The following is a 23952-nucleotide window of genomic DNA, read 5'->3' as shown; positions in this document are numbered from 1 at the left end:
ATACTATGGTATTCATATTTTGAGGTGACAATTAAATAACATTTGTTTATATATGTGTGAATTGTGATGGAGTAGTCCTATAATTGATGGGCTACAAGTATTGTTGATAGGTAGCTTAATTAGGGTTGTCTTAAAAAGGGAGAGTGGTGGTTGTTGCTACCTATCTAAATTGCATTGATAGGCTTGTCAAGTACCTCTCAAAAATAAACCTAACTAGACCATTTAACTATACATGTAGACGGTCAGGTAATGGTGGATCCCTATAGAATATGGTTTAATGAATTGAAACGACTCAAGCAAATACTAAGCAAGGAACCAATTCGATCAAATAATAAGAAGTATACTAAACCAATAACTAAATAACACAATTAATCTAAACAAATAGAGGAATTCGATAATAAAAAATATTCAAGATCAAGCATTACCACAAACATAGCTAATGCGTAGTCATTCTACCCTTAACATATAATACAATCGACAACAAGAAAACTAATCCCTAGAAAATATCAAAGGTCTCTCTCGAGTTATCAATGGTTTCACTAATCACAATCAAGTCTACTTTCATATAATCAAGCAAATATGAGACATTAAGCATATTACTTAGCTTTGTAATCATTCAACTACTCTCGTGATGAACTTCGAACCCTTAATTGATTTATGTAGACCCTTAATTGATTTATTCAGATCAAACCCGTGAAAACCTCACCTTTGTTGCGATAAAAACAATACTACGCACGTGAAGTTTGTTCTAGTTTTATCGTTATTTATTCTAACAAATGTTATAATAAGTGGGTATTTATGTAGATTTTATACACAAGTAGTGAAGTAGAAAGATATAACAACTAAGAGGATGTGGTAATTATAGCAAGTGCAATAGATGTATTTTCACATATTAGATTTTTTTTTTTTTGAAAGGCATATTAGATAGATGTATTTTTTTTTTTTTTTCACATATTTGATAGATGTATTTTTTTTTTCACATATTAAATTTTTAATCTTCATTTTCATTTTTATTATATATAATCACGATATGTGACTTTTGAAAGCGACCAAAGTTTGATGGAGAAATGTTAGGTAAAGGAAAAGTTATCATTGCATGGTGTAATTAGATTATTCAACCCATTATTAACGCGTTGTTAATCATATGAAATAATGAAGGGTCTCGTTCAAACATGGTCTATAAATACCTCACCAACAGAGTATGAAATGTCACAATTTTCCTAAATTTAATATTCTCTCATCACAAATCCCATTTTATAAAATCAGGTATTCATCAACTGGTCTAGTTATCCATTTTCATTGGTAATCTCATTTCTCTTAACAAAATATTATATTATGAATATTTTTAGCATTTTATGAGCACCATAGATATATTCTCCACATCTAGAAACAATCACAGATCATAATAATACATTATACTCTGTAATTTATAAGTATTTTCTTAGCATAATTCAATTTACTAGGGCAGTCAAAGCGCGCGTTGCGTTCAAGGTGGCCAGCCTTTTCAACATAATTTTCCTTGGTTTGTGTTTTCACTTAGCTTGGAGTTAATGGATTGATAAAGGAATATCTCTCTATTGCTTGATTTCACAATGCTCAAAAGTTAACAAATAATTAGAAAATGAACTCGGACAAAATGCTTCTAACAATTTGGTTTTGCAGTAAAATAAACACCATGCAGCACCATAATTCTCTTGATAATTCCCTTGAATCCCTTCTTGCTTTCTTCCTCTTTTCACCGTGTCAATTTGGTTTCTTTTCTTCCTAGTATATCTACTTCAGCACAATCATAGATTTATTTCATTAGCTTTAATATGTACTTTTTTACACAATTATGTGTAAGTCGTTAATTTTGACATTCACAAAATAAAGACAAAAAAAACCTCCCACATAAAGCAATAACCTTTTGTTATTCAATAAATAATGTTGTCATGTAATTAAACCATAATCTCCATTAAATTAAATATAGAAAATTTTAAACTTTATTATCTCATTCTCCATTTTTCTAATTAATTGATGGCCTGGGTCTAAGAAAAATTACAAAATTACCCATGAGGGTAAGAAGGTAATCAAACATTTTGAGGGGTATAATTGTTCATGCACTACTCAAAAGAACAATCTACTACTTTTTAAAAGCTAGGGAAATAAAAAAAATTATCTTTAACTTTTCTTCCCATAAAACAAAAGCCTTAAGTTTGTTCTATGATCCTTTAAGTATTTCAACATTTGGAGTTAGTATTCGTAATAAAATTTTCGTATGTATTTATGGACAATTTGTACTATTTTAATAAAGCACTAATTTACCTTTGTTTCAATTAAAAAATAAAAATAAATAAATAAATAAAAAGCCATATATTGTAAATTATTTTTTTTATTTTGACTTCAATACTAGCTAAATAATCAATATTGTCTTAACAAGCTTACTTACCAAGCAATAAATTTCGTCACCACTTTAATGTTGCATTTTTTTGTCAAAAAAACAAAAAAAAAAAAAAAAAAAGCAAAAAAAAAATTTAATATTGCATCTTACATATTCTTTATCAAATGTTTTATGTGATGAATATACATAATATATTCTTTTATGTATGATTTATTGATAAGAGCTTAGTACCTCAACAGTCTCTAATTCTTCCGTTGTATGTATACATAGGCATATGGCAAATTTCTCACATTATTGACTGTTACAATTATTAGTTCTTGTGTTATTCAAACATACAGAATCCACGATTCATAACAGTAAATCCTCCATCCACAACAAGATTATGGCCACTAATAAACTTGGAATCATCACTAGCGAGAAATAAAGTTGCTTCGGCCACATCTTCTAAAGTACAATGAGCCCCTTTGAGATTTGAGTATACTTTAGCAAATCCTTCATCATCCAACTTAAAGAAGCTCCTTGTTAATGGAGTCGAAACCACATATGGTGACAGACAATTCACTCTAATCCCATATTTTCCAAGCTCCACAGCCGTGTTCTTTGTAAGACCTAGTACGCCATGTTTCGAGCTAACGTAGGCATGAGATGCCGCACCTCCTATAATAGAGGAAATACTTGCATGATTGATAATGGTACCCCGTTTAGCCGGGATCATTACTCGAGCCGCATGCTTAGTACCCAAAAAGGGACCAACAAGATACACCCCCAACGCTTCTTTGAACTCGGATTCGGTGTTGTCGAGAATGTTAGGCTTGGATATGCCTGTAATGCCTGCATTGTTGAACATGATGTCGAGTTTTCCATATTGTGATACCGCTGAGTCCACTGCATTTTGGACATGGCTTTCATTCGTGACATCGCAATGAACATATGACGCTAATGATGTGCCTATGTCCTTGCAGACTGTTTGGCCTAGATCATCTTGAATATCAGCAATTATGACTTTGGCACCATGCTTAGAGAAAAATTTAGCAGTGTATTCACCAATTCCAGAGGCGCCTCCTGTAATGAGAGCTACTTTGCCTTCTAACCTGTGAATAATATCATGAATTCATGATATACTTAGGCCATGTTCAATTTACCTTATTTTTTTAATAATTTAATTAATATGTTTTAAACTTATGTTTTTTTATTTGAATGATTTAATTTAACCTAATCCTATCATTTGATTTGACCAAATTTGAACAAAGGTAATGGTAATCTGTAAAGAAAAAATATATACCAAATTGGATTTTATAAGATTCGTAATAATGTGAAAGTTACTAATATTTAATTTTTATAATTTTTTCATTACAAAATAATTTTTATAATATTTAATAATATTTGCTTACCTTCTTGTGACAGCAGAAAATGTTGAGAAATTTGCCATGTCCCTGTATATACATTAATGTGAGCAGACAACAGACAAATAATTAGTGATGATGGACACAATCTAAAATTCAATGTAACAAAATATATATATATATATATATATATATATATATATATATATATAGAGAGAGAGAGAGAGAGAGAGAGAGAGAGAGAGAGAGAGAGAGAGAGAGAGAGAGAGAGAGAGAGAGAGAGAGAGAGAGAGAGAGAGAGAGAGAGAGAGAGAGAGAGAGAGAGAGAGAGAGAAAATTTTACGTGTACGTTTTTTTCTTGAGTAAAGACTAAATACGGTCCCTCAACTTTTCAATTATGCTCACTTTTAGTCCCTCTCTAACTATCGCTCATAATAGTTAGAGAGGGACTAAAAGTGAGCATAATTGAAAAGTTGAGGGACCGTATTTAGCCTTAACTCTTTTTTTCTTTATTCTTATTTTTAATATACGACATGTGCATTAAACAATACTCCCTCTATCCCACCCATTGTTGTGTTTTAATTCATCTGCCATTGCCACTTTCTCTCTTCCACTCAATTTTTTTTTTTTTTTTTTTTAAATCTGTAGAAATTTTTTTAAAAAAAGAATCATTAATTAAATAGTGGTTGAAAATGTCTAGTGAACTTTTCCGGCTGAATTTTAACGGTGTGATTGGCTTGTGGTTTTCATGGTAGAATGGGTGGAAGTCGTTGACGGTGGTGGTAAGGAGGTACGTAAGAGTTTGGGAGTTTTGGGCTGGTGGAGTTAGTTGTTTGATTAAACTCATTATTCTCAACTTTGTTAATAAAAGCAAATGGTCCCCACCTTATTTTCCTTTCAACTAGCACTTAATAAAGCGAAAAAAATGAGACGGGGCAATAATAAAAGGATAGAGGGAGTACTAAAGAATAAGAAGCAATATTAAAATGTTGGCGATATGATTACTTGGTAAATAAGCTTGTTATCACAATATTGATCTGAGTATTTGAATGTCTAATAATATATATATATATATATATATATATATTATGATTCAGCAAAAATCACGAGTATTTATAAATAAGAGAAATCAACTTTTCGTAAAAATAAATAAATAATAAAAAAAAAGGGGAAAAAAAAAGGAGAAAGCAACTTACCAATTGGTTAGTTGATGAATAATCTTCTGAAAATTGTGATGTTTCATAATCCGTTGGTGAGGTATCTATATATAGACCATGTTGCCCGTCATAACTTAAAGCTATAGGCCATGCATCAGTGCATTACTCGCTTTTATCTAGATAAAGTCCCTGTAATTTTTATTTTTCTAGGAGTAGGTATGACAATAGTAAACGAGTGGATAAGTATTGGCGCATAGGGCTTATATATTTTAGAAACAAATAGGATGACTTTTTTGTGAAAAATGAGAACATGAGAAAAAATATTGGTGGAAAATGCGCCACGTGAAAGGTATTTTGGGGGAAAACATGATGGCAAAAAGTAACAACACATGTATAATACTCCCTCCATTTTTTATATATGCATCACTTCCCTTTTATGGGTGTTTTTTTTATATGCATCACTTCTATATTTCTCTCTTTTACTTTAAACTCCACTTAAATTATTTTATCATTTCTCTCTCTTCTATGTCCCCACTTAAATAATAAAATATCTATTCTCTCTCACATACTTTCTCTCTCATGGTCCCCTCATACTTTTATTATAATAATTTATTCACCCACTCACAATATTATATTTATCTCCTAAAACTATGTGCATTTCCAAGTGATGCATATAAAAAAAACAGAGGGAATACTATAATTGTAAAAAAAAAAGGTACTATTAAGACAACTTATACTTTAATGGTACATCATACATACATTATACAGAGTACTCCGTAGTACACAAAAATGTACTATTCTACTATTAAAAGAGAAAAACATCAAATGAAAAACCATATATTACCCTTCTAGATATGTGCATGCAAAATTAATACTCGTAGGTCATAGGCGCTTAGATGCACTCAAAGAAAATGAACATTATATTGTTGATTATTCACCTATTACACTTATTATAACTACTACCACTTTTTTGTCAAAAAATAAATAAATAAAATAAAATTATAATGAATGACACGCCTTGTTTTTACAAAAAAAAAAAAAAAAAAAAAAATAAATAAATAAAAAGAATACTAACTACAGTACTACCTCCTCTTTTCTTTTCTGTTTTTTCCCCTTTTATACTCACTTTCTTAAGATACATTTTTATTTATTATTCTTTTCTTAACAAATCATAACCACTTAGGGCCTATTCTGTTTAGCTTAATTTCAGTTCAGTTCAACTCCAATCAGTTCAGTTAAGTTCCTAATTTCCTTCTCTCATAAACAATTCATTTGAACTCTATTCAGTTCCAAACAATTCGGTTCAGTTCAGTTCCAAATAATTCAATTAAGTTCCAAACAATTCAGTTTAGCTCAACAGTTTTCAGTAAATCGGAACAGGCCCTTAATATTTATATAAATATTAATGTAAGAAAAATTAAAGAAAGAGCAAGAACACATTTATTTATTTGGCTCAATAACGTGCTAACTTTGTCTATGGGCAGTGTGAGTGAGAGTGTGTCATCAATGTATTGGTCTTAAAAAAACCAAAAACAACAAAACTACTAAATTAACCAGCCATCAGCCTTACGGCTGGCGACCCACATAAATAAAAAAGTTTTCTAATAGCCAATGTAACCTTTTTATAAAGCAAAGGTAGTGAAATGTTAAAAAAATAAATAAATATAAATAAAATAGGAAGTGTGAAGAATCATGCAATTCTACAATGTCATCCTGTAAAATAAAGCACCACAATTTACTTACTAGTGAAATTTATTTGGCCCATATTTAGTATTTTGAATTTATAAGAGGTTCACATAAGCATAACATGAAAAAAAGGATCACATAAGCATAACATAAATTTTATAAATCAGGAGTGCAACGAAAGGATCGATGTTGAAAAAAAAAAAACAACTTGCAAATGTAAAATAACATATACTTATTTTAAAATAACATATATATAAATTGAAATAATAAGAGGTTCACATCAAAATAACATGAATTTTATAAATCTGGAGTACAGCGAAAGGATCAATGTTGAAAAAAAAACAACTTGCAAATATAAAATAACATATACTTATTTTAAAATAACATATATATAAATTGCGAAGTTCATATTAAAATAACATAAATTTTATAAACCTGGATTACCATGTACACGGTACTTCATGAGTAGCATAGAATTTAATGTCCAGAATGTATTAAAATTGTATATATATATTATATATTGTTTTTAATACATGTATTGTTTTTAGAAATACATAATTGTAAATTATAAAAATCTATTTTTAAAAAGCGAGTTAATTTTCAAAATCATACTTATAATTAAAAATTAGAAAATTAAAATTGTTCATCATTGTTCATCAATGTTCAGTAATGTTATAGATTAGCCATCCATTCCCTAAATTATTGTTAATCGATTGTTAATGCGTAGAGGTGTCAAAAGCACACCCGACCCGACCCGATCCGACGACCCGAAAAATATCTGATTCAGATTTGGACTCGTGTGGACATAATAACTAGTATAACTCAACTTTAAAAATTTACCCGACCCTACCCGACTATACGATCCGATTATCTAAACTGACACCCCTATAATAATGCGTATATGAATTGTGTTGTCCCGTTTTAATTTTTCAGCCAATGAATTGTTGTGTACTACTTCCTTTTTTAGGTTTTTGTTCATAAAATATCTCAACAACAATATTTATGTACTTGTTGAGGAAGAATTGCCCACATAGGTATTTTGCAATATCATGATGATAGCAATTTAGGTTGAATGATTGATGTTCTTCCATTGTCTAATCGAAGAAGATGACCATGATTGATTTTTTTTAATTTTAATTATTATTTTTTCTTTTTCAGTCCCATCAGTTTGATCTGTAAATATTAATTAATTTTTCTCAAACTTGTGTTTTTCTCAATACTCAACTTTTTCCCATTGACTTATTTTAAAACCAAGTAGTAGGTAATAACATTGATTTCTTCATCTTCCTCTCACTTTCTCATCAATAATCAATAAAATATACTAAAAGAATTAAAAAAAAATATTAATTAAGGAAACAAATCATTTACAAAAATAATATTTTTTTATGCATATTCCATATTAGTGGAGTATGTAAGTATTATATTTAAAAATTAAAAAAAAAAACATATTAGTGGAGTATGTAAGTATTATATTTAAAAAACAAGGGGCAACTATAAACCAAAATTTGTATTCTTAAAATAATTTGTGACCTATTTTACAATAGAAAAAAGGTTGCTTAGATCTTTTGCCTACTTTTGTTTAAGATGTGTATTAGAAGTTACAATTAAAAATGTAAATACCGGATCAACCTATTGCATACTTTTACTCCCTCCGTGGTTTTTTTTAAGTGTTAAAGTTTGACCGACACATAGTTTTAGGCAATTTGATTGACTTAAATAAAATAAGAGGTAAGTGGGATAGATGGAGTATTTAAAAATTGTAAAAGAAAGATAGTGGGGTTAATAGTCTATTGAAAAGTAATGAATATGAGAGGAAAGATATAATAATAATAATAATAAAAAAAAAAAAAAAGTAGTAGTAGGTTTGATTGGGGAACATGAGAGGAGAGAGATATATTTTTATTTTAATGTAGCTTTTCGCCAAAAAAATGAAGTGTAACACTTATTAAACACGATCGGATTTGGTAAGTGTAACACTTATTAAAACACGGTCGGATCGCAGTATTATTCCTTGACTAATAATTTATTATTATAATACATATAATAAATAATTTATAATTGTAGATCACCGTACATGGCACGAGATCTAACCTAGTTTATTGTTCACATTTATGCTTATCATTATATAATGCCTTTGGCTTGCAAACATTTTTTTAACATATATTCTATTGTTACTTTATTACACTACAAGACATTTGCTTTTTGGTAACCAAAAAAGTTGCTGCTAAAAATATCTTAGTTTAAAATACGACAAAATATTATTTTAAAGATAAATAATATGACTGGTTTAATTTTTTATGGTGTTAAAAATTTCACAAACTTTTAAATAAATCGGATGTACAATAAATATTGTACATCCGTTATAAAGTTACTCCTAAAATAAGCAAAAGTTACCCTAATATGGATAAATGTTACCCTAACATAAATAACTGTTACAAAATATTTATACTTTATTGATAAAAGTTACCTAAAAAATTGTAAAAGTGACCCTAAATTTGATAAAAAGTGACCCCCGATGTACAGTAAATTACTGTACACCGGATGTATACAAAAGTTATTGTAAAAATTAATATTTCCTAATATTTTTAACTTTTGTGGCCAACTTTTAGAAAACTTAATTGTACAATACACTATTATTAAATTTCGAAATCATATTATGTGAGATATCTGTTTAATTTTTCTTGAAATGAATTTTCAAAATATCTTTTTTTTTTTATTATTTATATAATATTTCCAAAAATCTACTTTAACATTTCCCTAATTAAAGTTGTACATTAGAGACCTTAAAATTTAAAATATAACAAGTAGAAAGAAATGACGGAAGTAATAATAATATGGACTCAAGTTTGTTCATTATGTTATCACAAACTCTTATATGTGGTGTGGCCAGCTAATATAGGGGTTACTATATTAGCATAATAGAGTTTAGTAGATCAGTATTAAAGGGGTTACTTTGTTAGTGTTATAGGGTTACTCGGTCATTATAACAATGGTTACTTGATCAGTGTTACAGGGATTACTATGTTATTTTTATAAGTGGTCGCATGGTATGGCCGGCCACACACAAGACGAGCTGTTATGTTATTTATATTTGTCACATTACTTTCTGCTTCAATCTGGTCGAGTGCTTAGTTTAATAAGGGGGCGTTTGGTTTGCAAAGTGGTATAGGTTTGGAATCAGGAATAGGGTTAAGGTGGTATCGGGTTGGAACTTGATACTTAATACCATGTGTTTGGTTCAATTTTGGAATGGAATATCATCCCTTAATTTTATGTATTTGATACCTAAGGGAATGGAATGAGGCCAAACCCACCTCCCTCCAAAGGTTTTTAAACCCCATACCTTATGGGTTTGAGGTATGTGTTTTAAAATCATGTTTTTGACAACCAAACATATGGTATGGGTTTTGGTCATTCTAAACCATACCTCATACCTATAATCTGTGGACCAAACGCCCCCTAAGTTTTTGGTCATCTGTCGTGGAACACTTACCACAAGTAGTCAAGGATTACTTTGTTGGTTTTGCTTTTACTGTTTTAATTTTCATTAATTCCAGGAAAACAATCAGAGTGTGTTGGAAAATTTTAATAGTTATAATTACCTTAACACGTCTTCAAATGTATATATCTCTATTTTTATACATGCAAAAATGAAAATAAAAAACTTAATATAAATAAAATATACAATGATACGGCTCCCTTTAGGTTTTGTCCTTAGGAGGGTTATTTGTTCCCTTTAGGGGTTTTCTAGCTTGCATTGCTAAGTTTTTTCAATATTTTTTGAAGTGGATACGTACGGTTCCCTTTAGGTTTTCTCCTTGGGAGAGTTATTTATTCCCTCTAGGGGTTTTCTAACCTGTATTGCTAGGTTTTTTCAATTTTTTTAAAAGGTTTTCCTTCTCTCGCTCTTCTCCCTTTTCTCTCCTTCTCCACCATCGCTTTACTCTTGGTCTCAGCTGTGAATCTTTGTAGGGGTTTTCACTGGTTTTCTTATTGGTGGTAAGTTCTAATTAAAAACCTTTTAATTGCTTTCAATAAATAGATCTCATCCCTGGGATGATGATTTTTGTCTTAAGTTTATTTTCTTTTTATGTTTGTATGGCGTTAATTAAAGATTTAGGGTTTCATAATCTCTACAAAATCCAGAGGACCACATGACGTACTTTCACTCAAACGACTACGCATTAGTGGATTTCAAGCCGAATTAGTACATACTCACAGATTGTATTGCTTTAGTTGAAATTTATTATTAAGGCAATTGCTAATCAAATCTACGACGTATTTAGTTTTAAGGTGTATACTTGTGTTGAAATTTTTGATTTCTTAGAAATTATATGCAAGTGCGTGCCGTTTGGCTATATTTTATTAATGAAATCCTTTTCTTGTCAAAAAAAGAAAAAAAAATTATACAATGATACGATTCCAATCAGATTCCACATGAATATATATCACTTATAGATTAATGAGACTTTAGGGGTTGAAGTTTTAAAAGTTTGACCCAAAAAAATGCAATGGAGCAAAAAAATAATGGATGGAGGGAGTAAGAAGTAGGCCTGTTCACGGATCGAATATCCGATCCGAAATGGGATTTCGGATCGGATATCCGAAGCTTCGGATATCTAAAATTGATATCCGAATCCGATCCGAAAATTTCGGATATCCGATATCCGGTATCCGAAATCATTCGGATCGGATATTTCGGATATCCATTATCCGATATTATTTTTAAAAATTGATTATGCTTATCTAATAAATGTCATTAATTTTATCAATTTTCTAACCTTAAGCCTTCCTGTACAATATATCAGAGGGGGCAATTTTGCCAATAAAAGAACAAAAAAAGGAACCAATATGAAATTGAATCTCCAAAAAAAAAATCCCTCATTCTCGCAAGTAACCTCGGAAGCCGACATCGCCACTTAGCCCAAGCAGCAAGATGATGATGCTGAACAATAATCCTCGCAATTTCTAGTTTCCGGCGACACACGACATCAAGAAGCGGGTTCCACCCGGAGGAGTTTTGCAGTGACATATCAGCGCCGACGGAGGCGAGGAGTTGAGCGGGGACGGCGTCGTTTAAGCGGACGGTGTCATAGAAAGGGATATCGTCGCGGCGGTCGAGGAGATCTGATCGGAGAGTTTTTCTTGGTGGAGTGAGTCGGACTCGGAGTTAACTCGGGTCGGATCGGCGAGTTTGGGGAGGGTTGAGAGGAGGCGAGTTAGGATGGGGTGGTCGTGGACTGCGACGAAGGGTGGGTGGCGGCCTGAACAGTGAACATAGAGAAAGGGGGAAGAATTTAGGGTTTTTCTTTTTTTATTGAGAGATTGAAAGTAAGTAGATGTTGTGATAAACTGATAATGTGATTCACTAATTCTTGTGAATTTATTTTAGAAATTTCAGTTTTTTTGTTTATTTTTTTATTTTCTAATATCACGATTTAGTTTTACCTAATTAATTTCGGATATCAGTTCGGATATCCGATATCCGACAATTTTCGGATATCGGATATCCGAAAATTTGAAAACCAGTATCCGAATCCGTATCCGATATCCGATTTTTCGGATCGGATATCTGATCCGAAATGAAAATTCGGATCGGATATCCTAAATTTCGGATCGGTTCCGGATCGGATTTTCGGATTCTCGGATAGTTTTGTACAGGCCTAGTAAGAAGTACTCCTTCTACTTCTTTTTTGTAGTATCATATTGACTATGCACGATACTCCTTTAACTATTAATGTATTCAATTATATATCACCAAATATTACAAAATTCTGATATTTTAAACTAACCAATCTAACAAAAAATCACGTGAATATATTTTTTTTATAATTTAATGTGAATTTTAGGTCAAATTTTAAAAGTTCGGCCATAAAAAGTCAAAATGGACTACTAAAAAGGAATGGAGTACTAAAGGGAATAATCCGAACTTTGCTGAATTCGCCTAAAATTCCATGCACGCCTTAATAGGGTAATTATAAAAACGGATGGCGTACTTGTAAAGTTGTAAGAGGCACACTACCACATAAACGAGAAAAAGCATGCAACAGCCAAATGCAACAATTATATCTAATGCAACGGTGTAATGCAACGATCATAGCTTGCTGTAATAGCCCGTATTTTCAATGAATTTTATAAATTATATATTTATTTATGAAATATATGTTGGGTAAAACTATTTTAATTATCAAATTTAAATTAAGTAATAAAGTTTAATATTTGGGTCAATACCTAGCTTACTCCAATATAGTCAATTTCATAACAAGCCCATTTATCCTATTTTCATAATTGGGCTAATAATTCTTTCATCACATTACTATTTTATGAGGCCCAAAACTTACCCTAATCTACTCTACACTATAAATACTCCTTTAATTCCCAAAGTTTCCCACACAAAAAGTCAATTGGTCAAGAAAATTATTTCTCCTCTTCTTTCTCTTTTCTTATTCTTTTTCCTTTTTCCTTTTCTCTTCTTTCTTTTCTTATTTTTTTCCTTTCTTTTGCTTATTCTTTCACGTGGGATTTCATGAATTCCAAGTTGCTACTACTCCCAACAACACCATGCCACTGCTGCCCGTCAATCCCACAGCCGTTCGGCCACCACCCACGGTGGTTCTCCCCTTCTCTCTCCTCTTTTATTTTGTTTTAATAATTATTCCTCTAATATATACTTTGGGGTTTTGATTTTAATTGTTTAAACATGATTATTATGTTCTATAATTGTGTTTTGATGATTAAATGTTGTAAATTTTAGATTATAAAGTGTTTAATTTTCAGATTTTATAAAGTATTAAAAGTTAGGGTTTTAATTATTAAAGTGTTGATTTTTAGGGTTCAAACTTACGATTAATTTGGGGGTTTTATATACCCATTGCTTGCAAGTGATTATAGAGCTTAAAGATTGTATCGTTACGAAGTTTTGATGAAGTTTTAATGGGTTTTTTTTTGTTAAGTTTTAATGCTGAAATTTTGCCTAAAGTACTACTTTTGATGATTTTATAAAAAGGGTTTAATTACCCATTAAAGAGGAGTGTAATTAAGGGTGTTACTATAATTTTTCAGATTTATATTAAGTAGTCTAAATGGGAGTTAAGCTGCTGGAAATTGTGTATACAATAAGGAGAAGTAATATAGTATTATTGTCCCTTTATGTAGGAGACTTGGTTCGAGAATTGTGGTAGTGTAATCGGCTATTTTAAGAGATAATTTGAGGTACGTTTGCGTACTTAGCATATTTTGGAGTTGTAGTATCATGCTAGGCTTGATTTAAGTTAATCCCAAGTAGTATCATGCTAAAATTTTGATTGGAAGTTGTGGATTATTGATATTGGTGATCAAATTGAAAAGCATGATTTATTTGTGATGGATTAATGGTTGGAAAATTATTATTTGGCATGTTGTGTATGAACCACACTTTTATTTATGCCATGTTTGGAATGCATGTTTAATTATACTACATGTTTAATTTGGTTTAAAATATTGAAAAGGAATTTATTGATGGTTCATATAATTTTTATTGATGCTATAAGCATGGAAAATGAGCTATATAAGTGTCTATGTACACACGAGGAATAAATTGTATTTTGGTGCCTTCGTGCACTTAAGGTGTTTTTAACAACGAAGGATAGGATTTGTGGTGCTTTATGCGTTTAAGGTGTTTTTGACACTAAGATAGATTTAAAAAGGGTTCAACATTAAATATTATGGGGTCACCAATTATTCAAAAATTAAATTGGTATGTTTGTTTGATTGGATATTTATTGTTGATTGAATTATTAGGCTTTGAGAGTCATCACCAAGTCTAATAATATGTAAATAACGTAAAGTGAAAGAGATTACGCACCAAAACTCTTGGAACGTATATACCTTGAGTATGAACATATGGGGGGAGTTATGGGATTTTATATTTAATTATAACTTCTAATGGAGTACATGACGCTGTACATTCCTTTTTATTTATTATTATACGCTGGAATTCCGCCACCTATGTGTGGTATTGTGCTGGCACAGTTAGCTCCTGTGTCAGTTAACCTCAATTTATTTGGGGGAGGTAGAGTTGGAAACCCGTTCGATGCGTAATCAATGCTAAATAAATTATTTAGTGTTTAGTTGAAAAGTCTTGTTGAATGTTGTGTGTGCTTGTAAACAGGTGCATTGAGGTAAGTGTGTGTTCGTTGATAGGTGGATGCATGTTAATGTGTTCAATTACGCTTATGTACTCAGCTTTGCTGATTGTGTGTGTGTTTGTGTGATTTGGCCATGTCTTTACCTTGGCCCTATGATGACCCATTTTTAATGAAGAGTAGTGGAAACAAGTAGAGATAAGCTTTTCAGGTATTGAAGCATATTCATGACGGGGCATGAGTGAAGAGCGAATCATGCTAGTTTCCATTAGTTTATGACATGTTCTTATGCTTTAATTATTTATGATATTGTTCATATGTGGGACTAACGCAAAGTTTTGGATTTGGTTTGGTTTTAATAAGGGCCTACAATGGTTCCAAGTTGTAGGTTGATTTTATTTGACTTCGTTTGCCTTAAGTTTTAACTTTATTTTCGTTTGGTTGACTTCTAAAGTTGACTTGTTTTGAATGGTTTTGAAATTAGTCTTCCGCTGTGTGTCTTTGATAATTTCCTTAGCCGTATTCACGGTGGCGGTAATGTCTTAGAATTTCCTATTCCGTATTTTAAAAGAGTAAAACAGGTATTTTAAAGGAAAGGAATTTCTAAGGTGTTACACTTGCGCGCAATGGTCTAATGCAACGGGTAAAGCAAAGCAAAGCAGAGCAGCTCTAAAGAACGGGGCCTAACTTACCCTCACGTGTACTGTATGTATTATTGTATTTCACCACAGATCACCAACTGCCAAGACAAGCCCATCACCGGAAAAAGTATTATTGCTATTATTATTATTACTCCCTCCGTTTCATAATGTTAGTCCCATATACTATTTTGGGCCTTTTTAAAAGATATACCCATATTGAATATATTTCATTTATAACTTGATTTTTTTTATTTGAAATTAATAAGTTGTGGATTGATGACATGACTCGAATTAAGGAAATCTTTACCTTAAATTATGCAATTATGACTTGTGATTTCCTAATAAAAAATTTAAAAAGTTAAATAAGGTAAACTAATTATAAATTATGTTGTACTTTAATGTTAGATTCCAAATATATTTCTTTTCTTATTTTATGTGATTGATTCCATATGGGGCTAACATTATAAAACGGAGGGAGTATTATTATTTTTACATCAACCCAAAATATATGGAATAGGCATTTTCCACCGGTCCAATCGGTTTGTAGGGACAACTAAGCTAGAAACCGACCTGAATTTATACTTCTACAGTTCAGCCTACAGTATCATTTAACCATTTTCTTACATAATAATACTCAACTTTAATTTTTCCCATTGACTTTATTTTAATACCATTAAACCAAGTTGCACGTAATAACACTGATTTCTTCATCTACCTCTCACTTTCTCATCCATAATTATTGTACACATTTATGCTTATCGCCTTATCACTATATAAGCCTCTGGCTTGCAAACATTTTTCAACCATATTTTCAATTATCTTACCAAACACTACACGTATGAGTATGACAATCACACGTATGAGTATGACAATCAATAATGCCTATAATGTAAGTATTTTCTACCTTCAAAATCACACTGACGCATATGGTGATGTCACATGTAAAACCTAACTCCATCAATATTTGTCATCGCCAAACATTATTTATTAATCACCCACTCTGTTCTAATTCAACGGTCCGATTTTAGGCTTCATTGTTGCCCATCACAACGTTCCTCACTTAGGCCCTGCCGCCCTGTTCTTTTAAGTTGTTCTGCTCTCCACTGCTCTTAAATCTGTTATGCTTAAAAATAATAAAATTAATAGTTAAATATAATAATAATAATAATAATAATAATAATAATCATAAATCAATTGACATTGTAGGTTTTGATTAATATAATAATCATAATAATTAATATTAAATAATAATAATAATTAATATATATAATAATAATAATAATAATAATAATAATAAATATTTAATATTTCATAATAATAAATATTATTCAAACATAACAATAATAATAATAATTAATATTTTATAACAATAATAATAATAATAATAATAATAATAATAATAATAAATCGATTGACTTTGTAGGTTTTTATTAATATAATAATAATAATAATTAATATTAAATAATAATAATAATAATATAATAATTAATATATAATAATAATAAATATTATTTAAACATAACAATAATAATAATTAATATTTTATAACAATAACAATAATAATAATAATAATAATAATAATAATGCTGAAATGTGCTGTGCTCTGCTCTGTTTCGCTGACTCTGATCAAAAGAACAGGGATCAACATTTTCAAGACCAGTATTTCTCTTCTTAAATTTTCTTACGTCTTTATTCATTCTTTATTTCTTGTTCTTTGTAATGTTGTATAATCGCTAACAATAATAGATTGATTAAGTGGGTTAAAATCATAACGTAGGTACTGGTACGTAGTGACTTTTCTATAATTTTTTCTACATCATTTACTCATTTTTATTTATTTTAATAGTTTTGTATATGTCGTTGTATGTAATTACAACCTACGGAGTAATGATTAGTCGCTGATAATAAAGTTTGAAATAAGACAAAAACACCATTCATTTATTGTGGATTTGAACTGTGCTCTAAGTACATTTTGGACCCTAAGATATATAGTTTTATAATTGATATCATTATAGCTAGGGATGACAGTGGGGCGGGTCAAATAATTATCCCCGCCCTAGTGGTTTGGCAGATCAGATGGTGGGGCGAGAGAGGAAAATGAAAACTATATACCCGTCATGGGTGATGGAGAGGGGGTAGAGTTTAGGTTGTACTTGTCCCATCCTCGCCCCGCCCCGCCCCGCCCCGCTTCCACTTACTCCATACCTAACACATACCCACATTTTTATATATTTTAAAAAAATAAAATTATATGCTTTAATTTTATACTATTTTATTTTATAAAAGAAAAATTTAAGGTAAGTATTAAATGTACGTAATACTACTTTGAATTAGACTAATACAATAAACAAACAAAAAAAAGTGTAATATTAACATTGATTTTTTTTGTTTTTAAAAAAAAATATTGATGTAATTTATATTATATTATGTAGTATTGTTGTATTTGGGAGGCAGGGATTGGACGGGTCTTGGGTGGGGATTAAATGGGTGTGGATATCCAAATGGGAGGTGGGATGTAGATGGTTTTAAATTGTACCTGCCGAGGTGGGGATGTAAATGAATTCGAACCCACCACAGGGATAGGGGTGGGGATGAGAATGTTGGGCATGGATGATGAAGGAAAGGCCAACATTTCCCTGCCCTATCTCGCCCCATTAACATCCCTAATTATAGCCTTATGTGACTATGTCATATTTCTTTTGAACTAAAATAAAATGAAAACTTTATCAGGTTTTCTCTAAGTACAAAGGATCATAATATACATCTACATCTATCACCCAACATTAGACAATAATAGCCCTAATCCATTAAATTATACTATAACTTAATATCAAAATAGACATCATCAGATTACTTTATTTATTTTCTTCAATGACCTCTCGTCCTTTTGGTTTTCTTCATCTTCCTTTCACTTTCTGCCTTTAAAATCTCTTTAATTTGCTTACTTTAATTATAGAATGTTATTTATTTCTTTTCTTTTGGACAAGAAGAGAAGATACTATTATTATTACTACTCACATGATAAACAAGTTCTTAATTATAGCTCGTTACTATATAATGTCACAAACTTATGTAAACATTTCTTCATCATCCTCTTTTCTTTCACTCTTCATGTCTTAATTAACGACACAAAACAATACTTATATAAAAAAAATGCCTATACTACAAGCCCTTTCTAGCTTCACAATCATACCAACGCATGTAATATCGCATACAAAACCTAATTCCTTCAATTTTTGTTGTCGTCAACCAATTTTTTCTAGTAATCACCCTCTTTCCCTATCCCAATCGTCCGATTTTAGCCTCCGACGCTGCCCATTACATCGTCCCTCACTTAGTCCTCAACAATGTTTACCGAATCAGTAATTACTCGTCTTCAGTGTATTGCTTTTATTTGTTCTCGACATTCATAATTTAAGTTTTATCTTTATTCTTGTATATATTTGTAATATACTTCATATGTAATTTACAAGAAATCAATTGGTGAAAGTCATAGATGATACGAAGTAATATTAGTTATTTCATGTTATTCGACTAATCCAATATTTTGTGTTTACTCTTATTGCTAGGATGAGTGGGTTTCTAGAGATTGAACTCAAAGTAAGGGACTATGAATTGGATCAATATGGTGTTGTTAACAATGCGGTCTATTCTAGTTATTGTCAACTTGGTAAGTACTATGTAACAAAATATGCATCTATTCTAATGATACGGTCTAGTAGCCGTAGGTGAACAAAACAACAGTTAAAAAAGATGCATTATTTAAAGGAAAATTTGACAATTACCACCTTCTGTTATGTCCATTTTAGCAATTACCACCTTCTATTTTTTTTTTTGAAAATTACCACCTTCTATTTTCAAAAACATCAAAAGTTACCACCTTCTTGCCCCTCTACTACCACGTGACGTCATTTTGGGCTCGTTCTTTCCCTTTCCTCCCTATTTTCCTCACATTTCTCATTCCTAACTCGATTCTCATCCCCCCTTTCACTTCTTTTCCCCCAAACACTACTAAAAATTGGCCAAATTGCGACCGGCGCAAACGGTCGCAAAAAATAGTAAAAACGGTCGCAAAACATAATTGCGACCGTCAACGGTCGCAACCAGGCGGTCGTTATTATCTCGGTCGCAAAAAAAAAAATTTACGACCGTTTGACGGTCGCAAATTTTTAGCGGCCGTTTACCCTATTTTCAACGACCGTTTCAAAAACGGTCGCAAATATTATAAATTGCGACCGCCTTATGAAACGGTCGCAAATATTAAATTTAGCGACTGTCCTAAGCCGTCGCTAAAAGTTTTTAAAAAAACAAAAAAAAAGAAAAAAAAACCCACCCACCCACTCTTAACCTAGATCCCACCCACACCCTTAACCCAGATCCCACCCTTAACCCAGATCCCACCCAAACCACCACCGCTGCCCACCCTAAACAACCAGTAGCCGCCTATGCCGCCCTCTACTCACCATTACCTTCGCCCACCAATACCCACCACCACTCACCCTTAACACAGAAAAACAGTAAAAAAATTAAAAAAAAAAATCACCTACAAAAATCAATCAATTTCGGAAAAAAAATCCAAATTTATCAAAACAATTAACCCACAAATAAAATGCTCAGAAATTAAACCAAAAAAGGAACAAAAATTAAATAAAAAAAATCGGCCAAAAATTCAACCTAAAAAAATAAACACAGAACAATTAAACCCACATAATCGAACAAAAAATTCGACAAAAAATCAAACAAAAAACGAAATAAAACCCTCATAAATCGAACCAAAATTCAACAATTAAACCCACCAATTCGAACCTTAATTCGACAAGTTCGAGCTCAAAATCAAACCAAAAATCTATGAAATTCGAACAAAATCGAACAGAACTAAAAAAAAAACTCAAAATAAAACCAAAATCAAAGTAATTGGAACAGAAACGCAAACAAAAATCGATAACAAAATCAAATAAACATGGAAATTCTAACTAAAAACGAAATTCAACCACAAAATTTGAAAATAAACAAAATTTTCGAAAAATAAACATACCTCTCATAATCTATCTTCCTCTTTAGGTTAATATGGTCAAATTCGACCAAGAAAACTCCAGATCTAGAATTTTTAAGGTCGAATTTGACCATAAACACCAAACTAGCGTGTTTCTTTTAACGGTTGGCTTTGCTTGTGACGGTGACTGCTCTATTTCGTTCGGGTTGGTGAAGAGAAGAGATGCAAGAGAAGGAGAAAAAGATGAGGAGAAGAGGATTCATGAGATGAGGGCTGTTCACAAGGAGGTGGAAAGAGGAAAGAGAAGAGAGGGAAAGAAGAAGGGTTTGAGAAAAAGAGAGAGGAGAAGAGGATGCGTGAGGAGAGAGAGAGGATAGAGGATGCGTGTGACGGCTGTAGTTCTAATAGGGTTTGGGTGATCTCCTTATATACCCTTTTTTTAAAAAAAATTAATAAAACACTTTTGCGACCGGTATGGCGGTCGTAATTTTGCGACCGTTTCTCAAACGGTCGTAATTAACACATATTGCGACCGCTACTAACGGTCGTAACAGAATTAATTTAATTTTGAATAAATTTTCACATGAATTTTATTTTTAAAATATATTTAATTACCTTTGCGACCGTTTTATAGCCCATAAACGGTCGCAAATTTGCGACCGCTTACAAAACGGTCGCAAATTTGCGACCGCTTAAAAAACGGTCGCAAATATCAATTTTTGCGACCGTTTTCATGACGGTCGTAGAAAAACGGTCGCAATTCGACCGAATTTTAGTAGTGAAACAATCAAAAACACTTCAATTTACTCCTCCAAATCAAAATTGACGAACAATTATTGGTGGTTTGGGGGAAAAAAAAGTGAAAAGGGAGATGAGAATCCAAATAGGAATGAGAATTGTGAGGGAAATAGGGAGGAAAGGGAAAGAATGGGCCCAAAATGACGTCACGTGGTAGTTAGGGGCAAGAAGGTGGTAACTTTTGATGTTTGTGAAAATAGAAGGTGGTAATTTTCAAAAAAAAAAAAAAATAGAAGGTGGTAATTGCTAAAATGGGCATAATAGAAGGTGGTAATTGTCAAAATTTCCTTATTTAAAATTTTCTAATAATTAACTATATTCAGTATTAATGAAATTAAAATCAAATTCACAAATTTATTATAAAATATACGTATAAAAATTTAAAATATAAAAAATATTTAAAATTAATTTTGACATATAAAAAAATCAGCCAATTAAAAATTAGTATAATAGTAGTCATTTTATACAGAATTTTCACTTAAATATTCAGCAAAAATGCAAAATAACAAAATATTGCATTATATACATTATTGAGAAATGCCGAGTTTTTTTTCCTGAAACATTCGTGTTTTATATATACAGCACATTATGAGGTTTCAAAAAGACTTGGTCTGGTTGGTAATACAGTTGAAAGCAGTGTTTGTGCATTAGCGCTATCAAAACTTTCACTCACTTTCCTGGCACCTCTCAAGGTATGTAATTGATCGATGAGCTCGTATATATTTTGTTTTTCATTATTACCAATTGATTATAATATGAAACTTTCTTTTTCTTTTTTTTTTTTTTTTTTTTTGTTTTTTTTGACGGGGAAACTTTCTTTTAAATTAGCAAGGGTATATTCGGTTCACTTAATTTTCACTTATTTGAAGTCATCAACTTTAATTATTTTTACAACTTACTTTATTTGTAAATTGTATTTTTTTTTTTTGAGAGAAAAAAAAAAAAAATACAATTTACAAATAAAGTAAATTGTATTTGAGTAACACTTATCATAACTTATTTTTTAAGGTAAACCGAACATGCCTTAAATGTTAATGTCTCATTGCTTGTGCTTGGCCTGATGAAAATTTATCAATAAACAAAGTAACTAATTAAGACGTGTATACATATTTTATTTCGTGTAGGGCTTTTTGTCAAAAACTACCTAATAAAACTCATATTTTGCGAAAAACTACCTAACAAAAAAAATGTTGTGATAAACTACCTAATAAAGGTAAAATGATGTAAAAAACTACCTAAGAAAATGTAAAATGTTGTAAAATACTACCTATACTGAATTTTTACCGTTAATCGACCTCAAAACACTCTCAAAACTACCGCTTTCATTCCTAAACTAACACAACTTGCTTGAAATCGTCTCCACCACATCTAAAGCACCTTTAATTTCAACCCCAACACCACCACCTCTAACCTAAAAACCACCATCCCGAAGCACTAATCTACCCTCACCAACTCAAAATTTCCTCCAACCACCTCGAAAATAACCTTACCACCTTGAAAACCAACCCCAACGGTGGTTTTGGGTTGTTATAAGGTGGATCAACATCCTAGAATTAAGTCAACGGTGTAATTTCGGTCAAAGGTAGTATATTACAACATTTTATCAACTATTAGGTAGTTTCTTACAACATTTTTTTTATTAGGTAGTTTCTCACAAAATTTAGGTTTTATTAGGTAGTTTCTCACAAAATGTCCTTTCGTGTAATCTAGAGTGGAGACAAGTTTGTTCTGAAGGTAAAAGTGGCGAAATACTCGGCTGCTCGAGTATTCTTTGAACATTTTATCTACAAGTTGCCGAATTATGAGGTTTAATTTCTTCTTACCCTTTAAGAATAAACTGTAAACCCACCTTTTTTTTTTTTTTTTTTTTTTTTTTTTTAAGGTTTGTGTTTTAATTAACTTAGTACTCCGTAATTGTCACTGTTGTTTTAGGTTGCTGCTTAATTAACAACTTCCACAATCTTTGTATAACAGCCAATCCTTGAAGCGAAATCAGTTGGTGTTTTTCTTGACAAAAATTACCGTCCTGTTCGTATGCCTACAGAGGCGAGGTCCAAGTTAGAAGAGTTTATGATGCATCAAGAAGGCTAGGGTCCAATGTTTTGTAATTTCAAATATTAGTTAGAATATCTTTTATTCAGGATGTATATGAAAATTATATTTACATAATAGATATTAAAAGATTAATTGTGTTCATGTTATAATATGGAATAACGAACAGATCATATTGTATTATTAATAAAATACTATGGTAGACATATTTCAAAGGACCACTATAAAAACATCTGTATACATACATTCCAGCATATGCTGGGGGCAAGGATCGATCCCGTAACCTCGAGGTTACGAGATGGTAGTGCTACCATCAAGCCAACTCCACATCCTTACCTACATGTGAATTGTGATGTAGTAGTTATATAATTGGAGCAAATACAAGTTAATAACTTATATCAACTTCAATTGTTGATATCAGGGGCAATACCGTCTTTTAGCCTGTTATATCAGCCCCGTTTGAAAAGAGTTTACTGGTAATGTCGTAGTTGACAGAGATATCAAGGTTAACTTGCTGTTAACCTCTTTTGTTCCACCTTTACACTCGCATAGTCGCATCCACCACCTTCAACCATAACCCTAGTCGGAGGATCTTAACCGGAACCTAGGAAATCGCATATTCTGCGGAATCCTTTCCCATAATTCAGCTACAAATTGGCCGACAACCAGCTGGTCAGTAGATGCTTTGATTGTTTATGATGGAATCGAATTATCAAACGCCGACCATCATCGTTTCCTTTACCGAATTTTTTTTTTCTCTATAAGCTAGGTTGTTATTC

General features: G+C 31.3%; 2 protein-coding genes across 2 annotated transcripts; one reads left to right on the top strand and one right to left on the bottom strand.

Moving 5' to 3' along the window:
* Nucleotides 1–2610: 2610 nt before the first annotated feature.
* On the bottom strand, nt 2611–3855 carry LOC145621517 (borneol dehydrogenase, mitochondrial-like). Its single transcript, XM_081676250.1, has 2 exons — nt 3772–3855; nt 2611–3471 (listed from the first exon to the last, which is right to left on the bottom strand). Exons 1-2 carry the CDS (start codon nt 3807–3809, stop codon nt 2703–2705), a joined length of 807 nt encoding a protein of 268 aa, XP_081532376.1. The 5' UTR covers nt 3810–3855; the 3' UTR covers nt 2611–2702.
* Nucleotides 3856–18900: 15045 nt separating this feature from the next.
* LOC145621215 (acyl-acyl carrier protein thioesterase TE3, chloroplastic-like) lies at nt 18901–23212 on the top strand. Its single transcript, XM_081675956.1, has 4 exons — nt 18901–19000; nt 21704–21813; nt 22832–22927; nt 23096–23212. Exons 1-4 carry the CDS (start codon nt 18901–18903, stop codon nt 23210–23212), a joined length of 423 nt encoding a protein of 140 aa, XP_081532082.1.
* The last annotated feature ends 740 nt before the right edge of the window (nt 23213–23952 follow it).

This window comes from Chenopodium album, chromosome 27 (assembly GCF_948465745.1).
Source record: "Chenopodium album chromosome 27, dcCheAlbu1.1, whole genome shotgun sequence".
In the NCBI taxonomy this organism is placed as follows: Eukaryota; Viridiplantae; Streptophyta; class Magnoliopsida; order Caryophyllales; family Amaranthaceae; genus Chenopodium; species Chenopodium album.
This window is presented reverse-complemented; position numbering and strand designations above follow the sequence as displayed.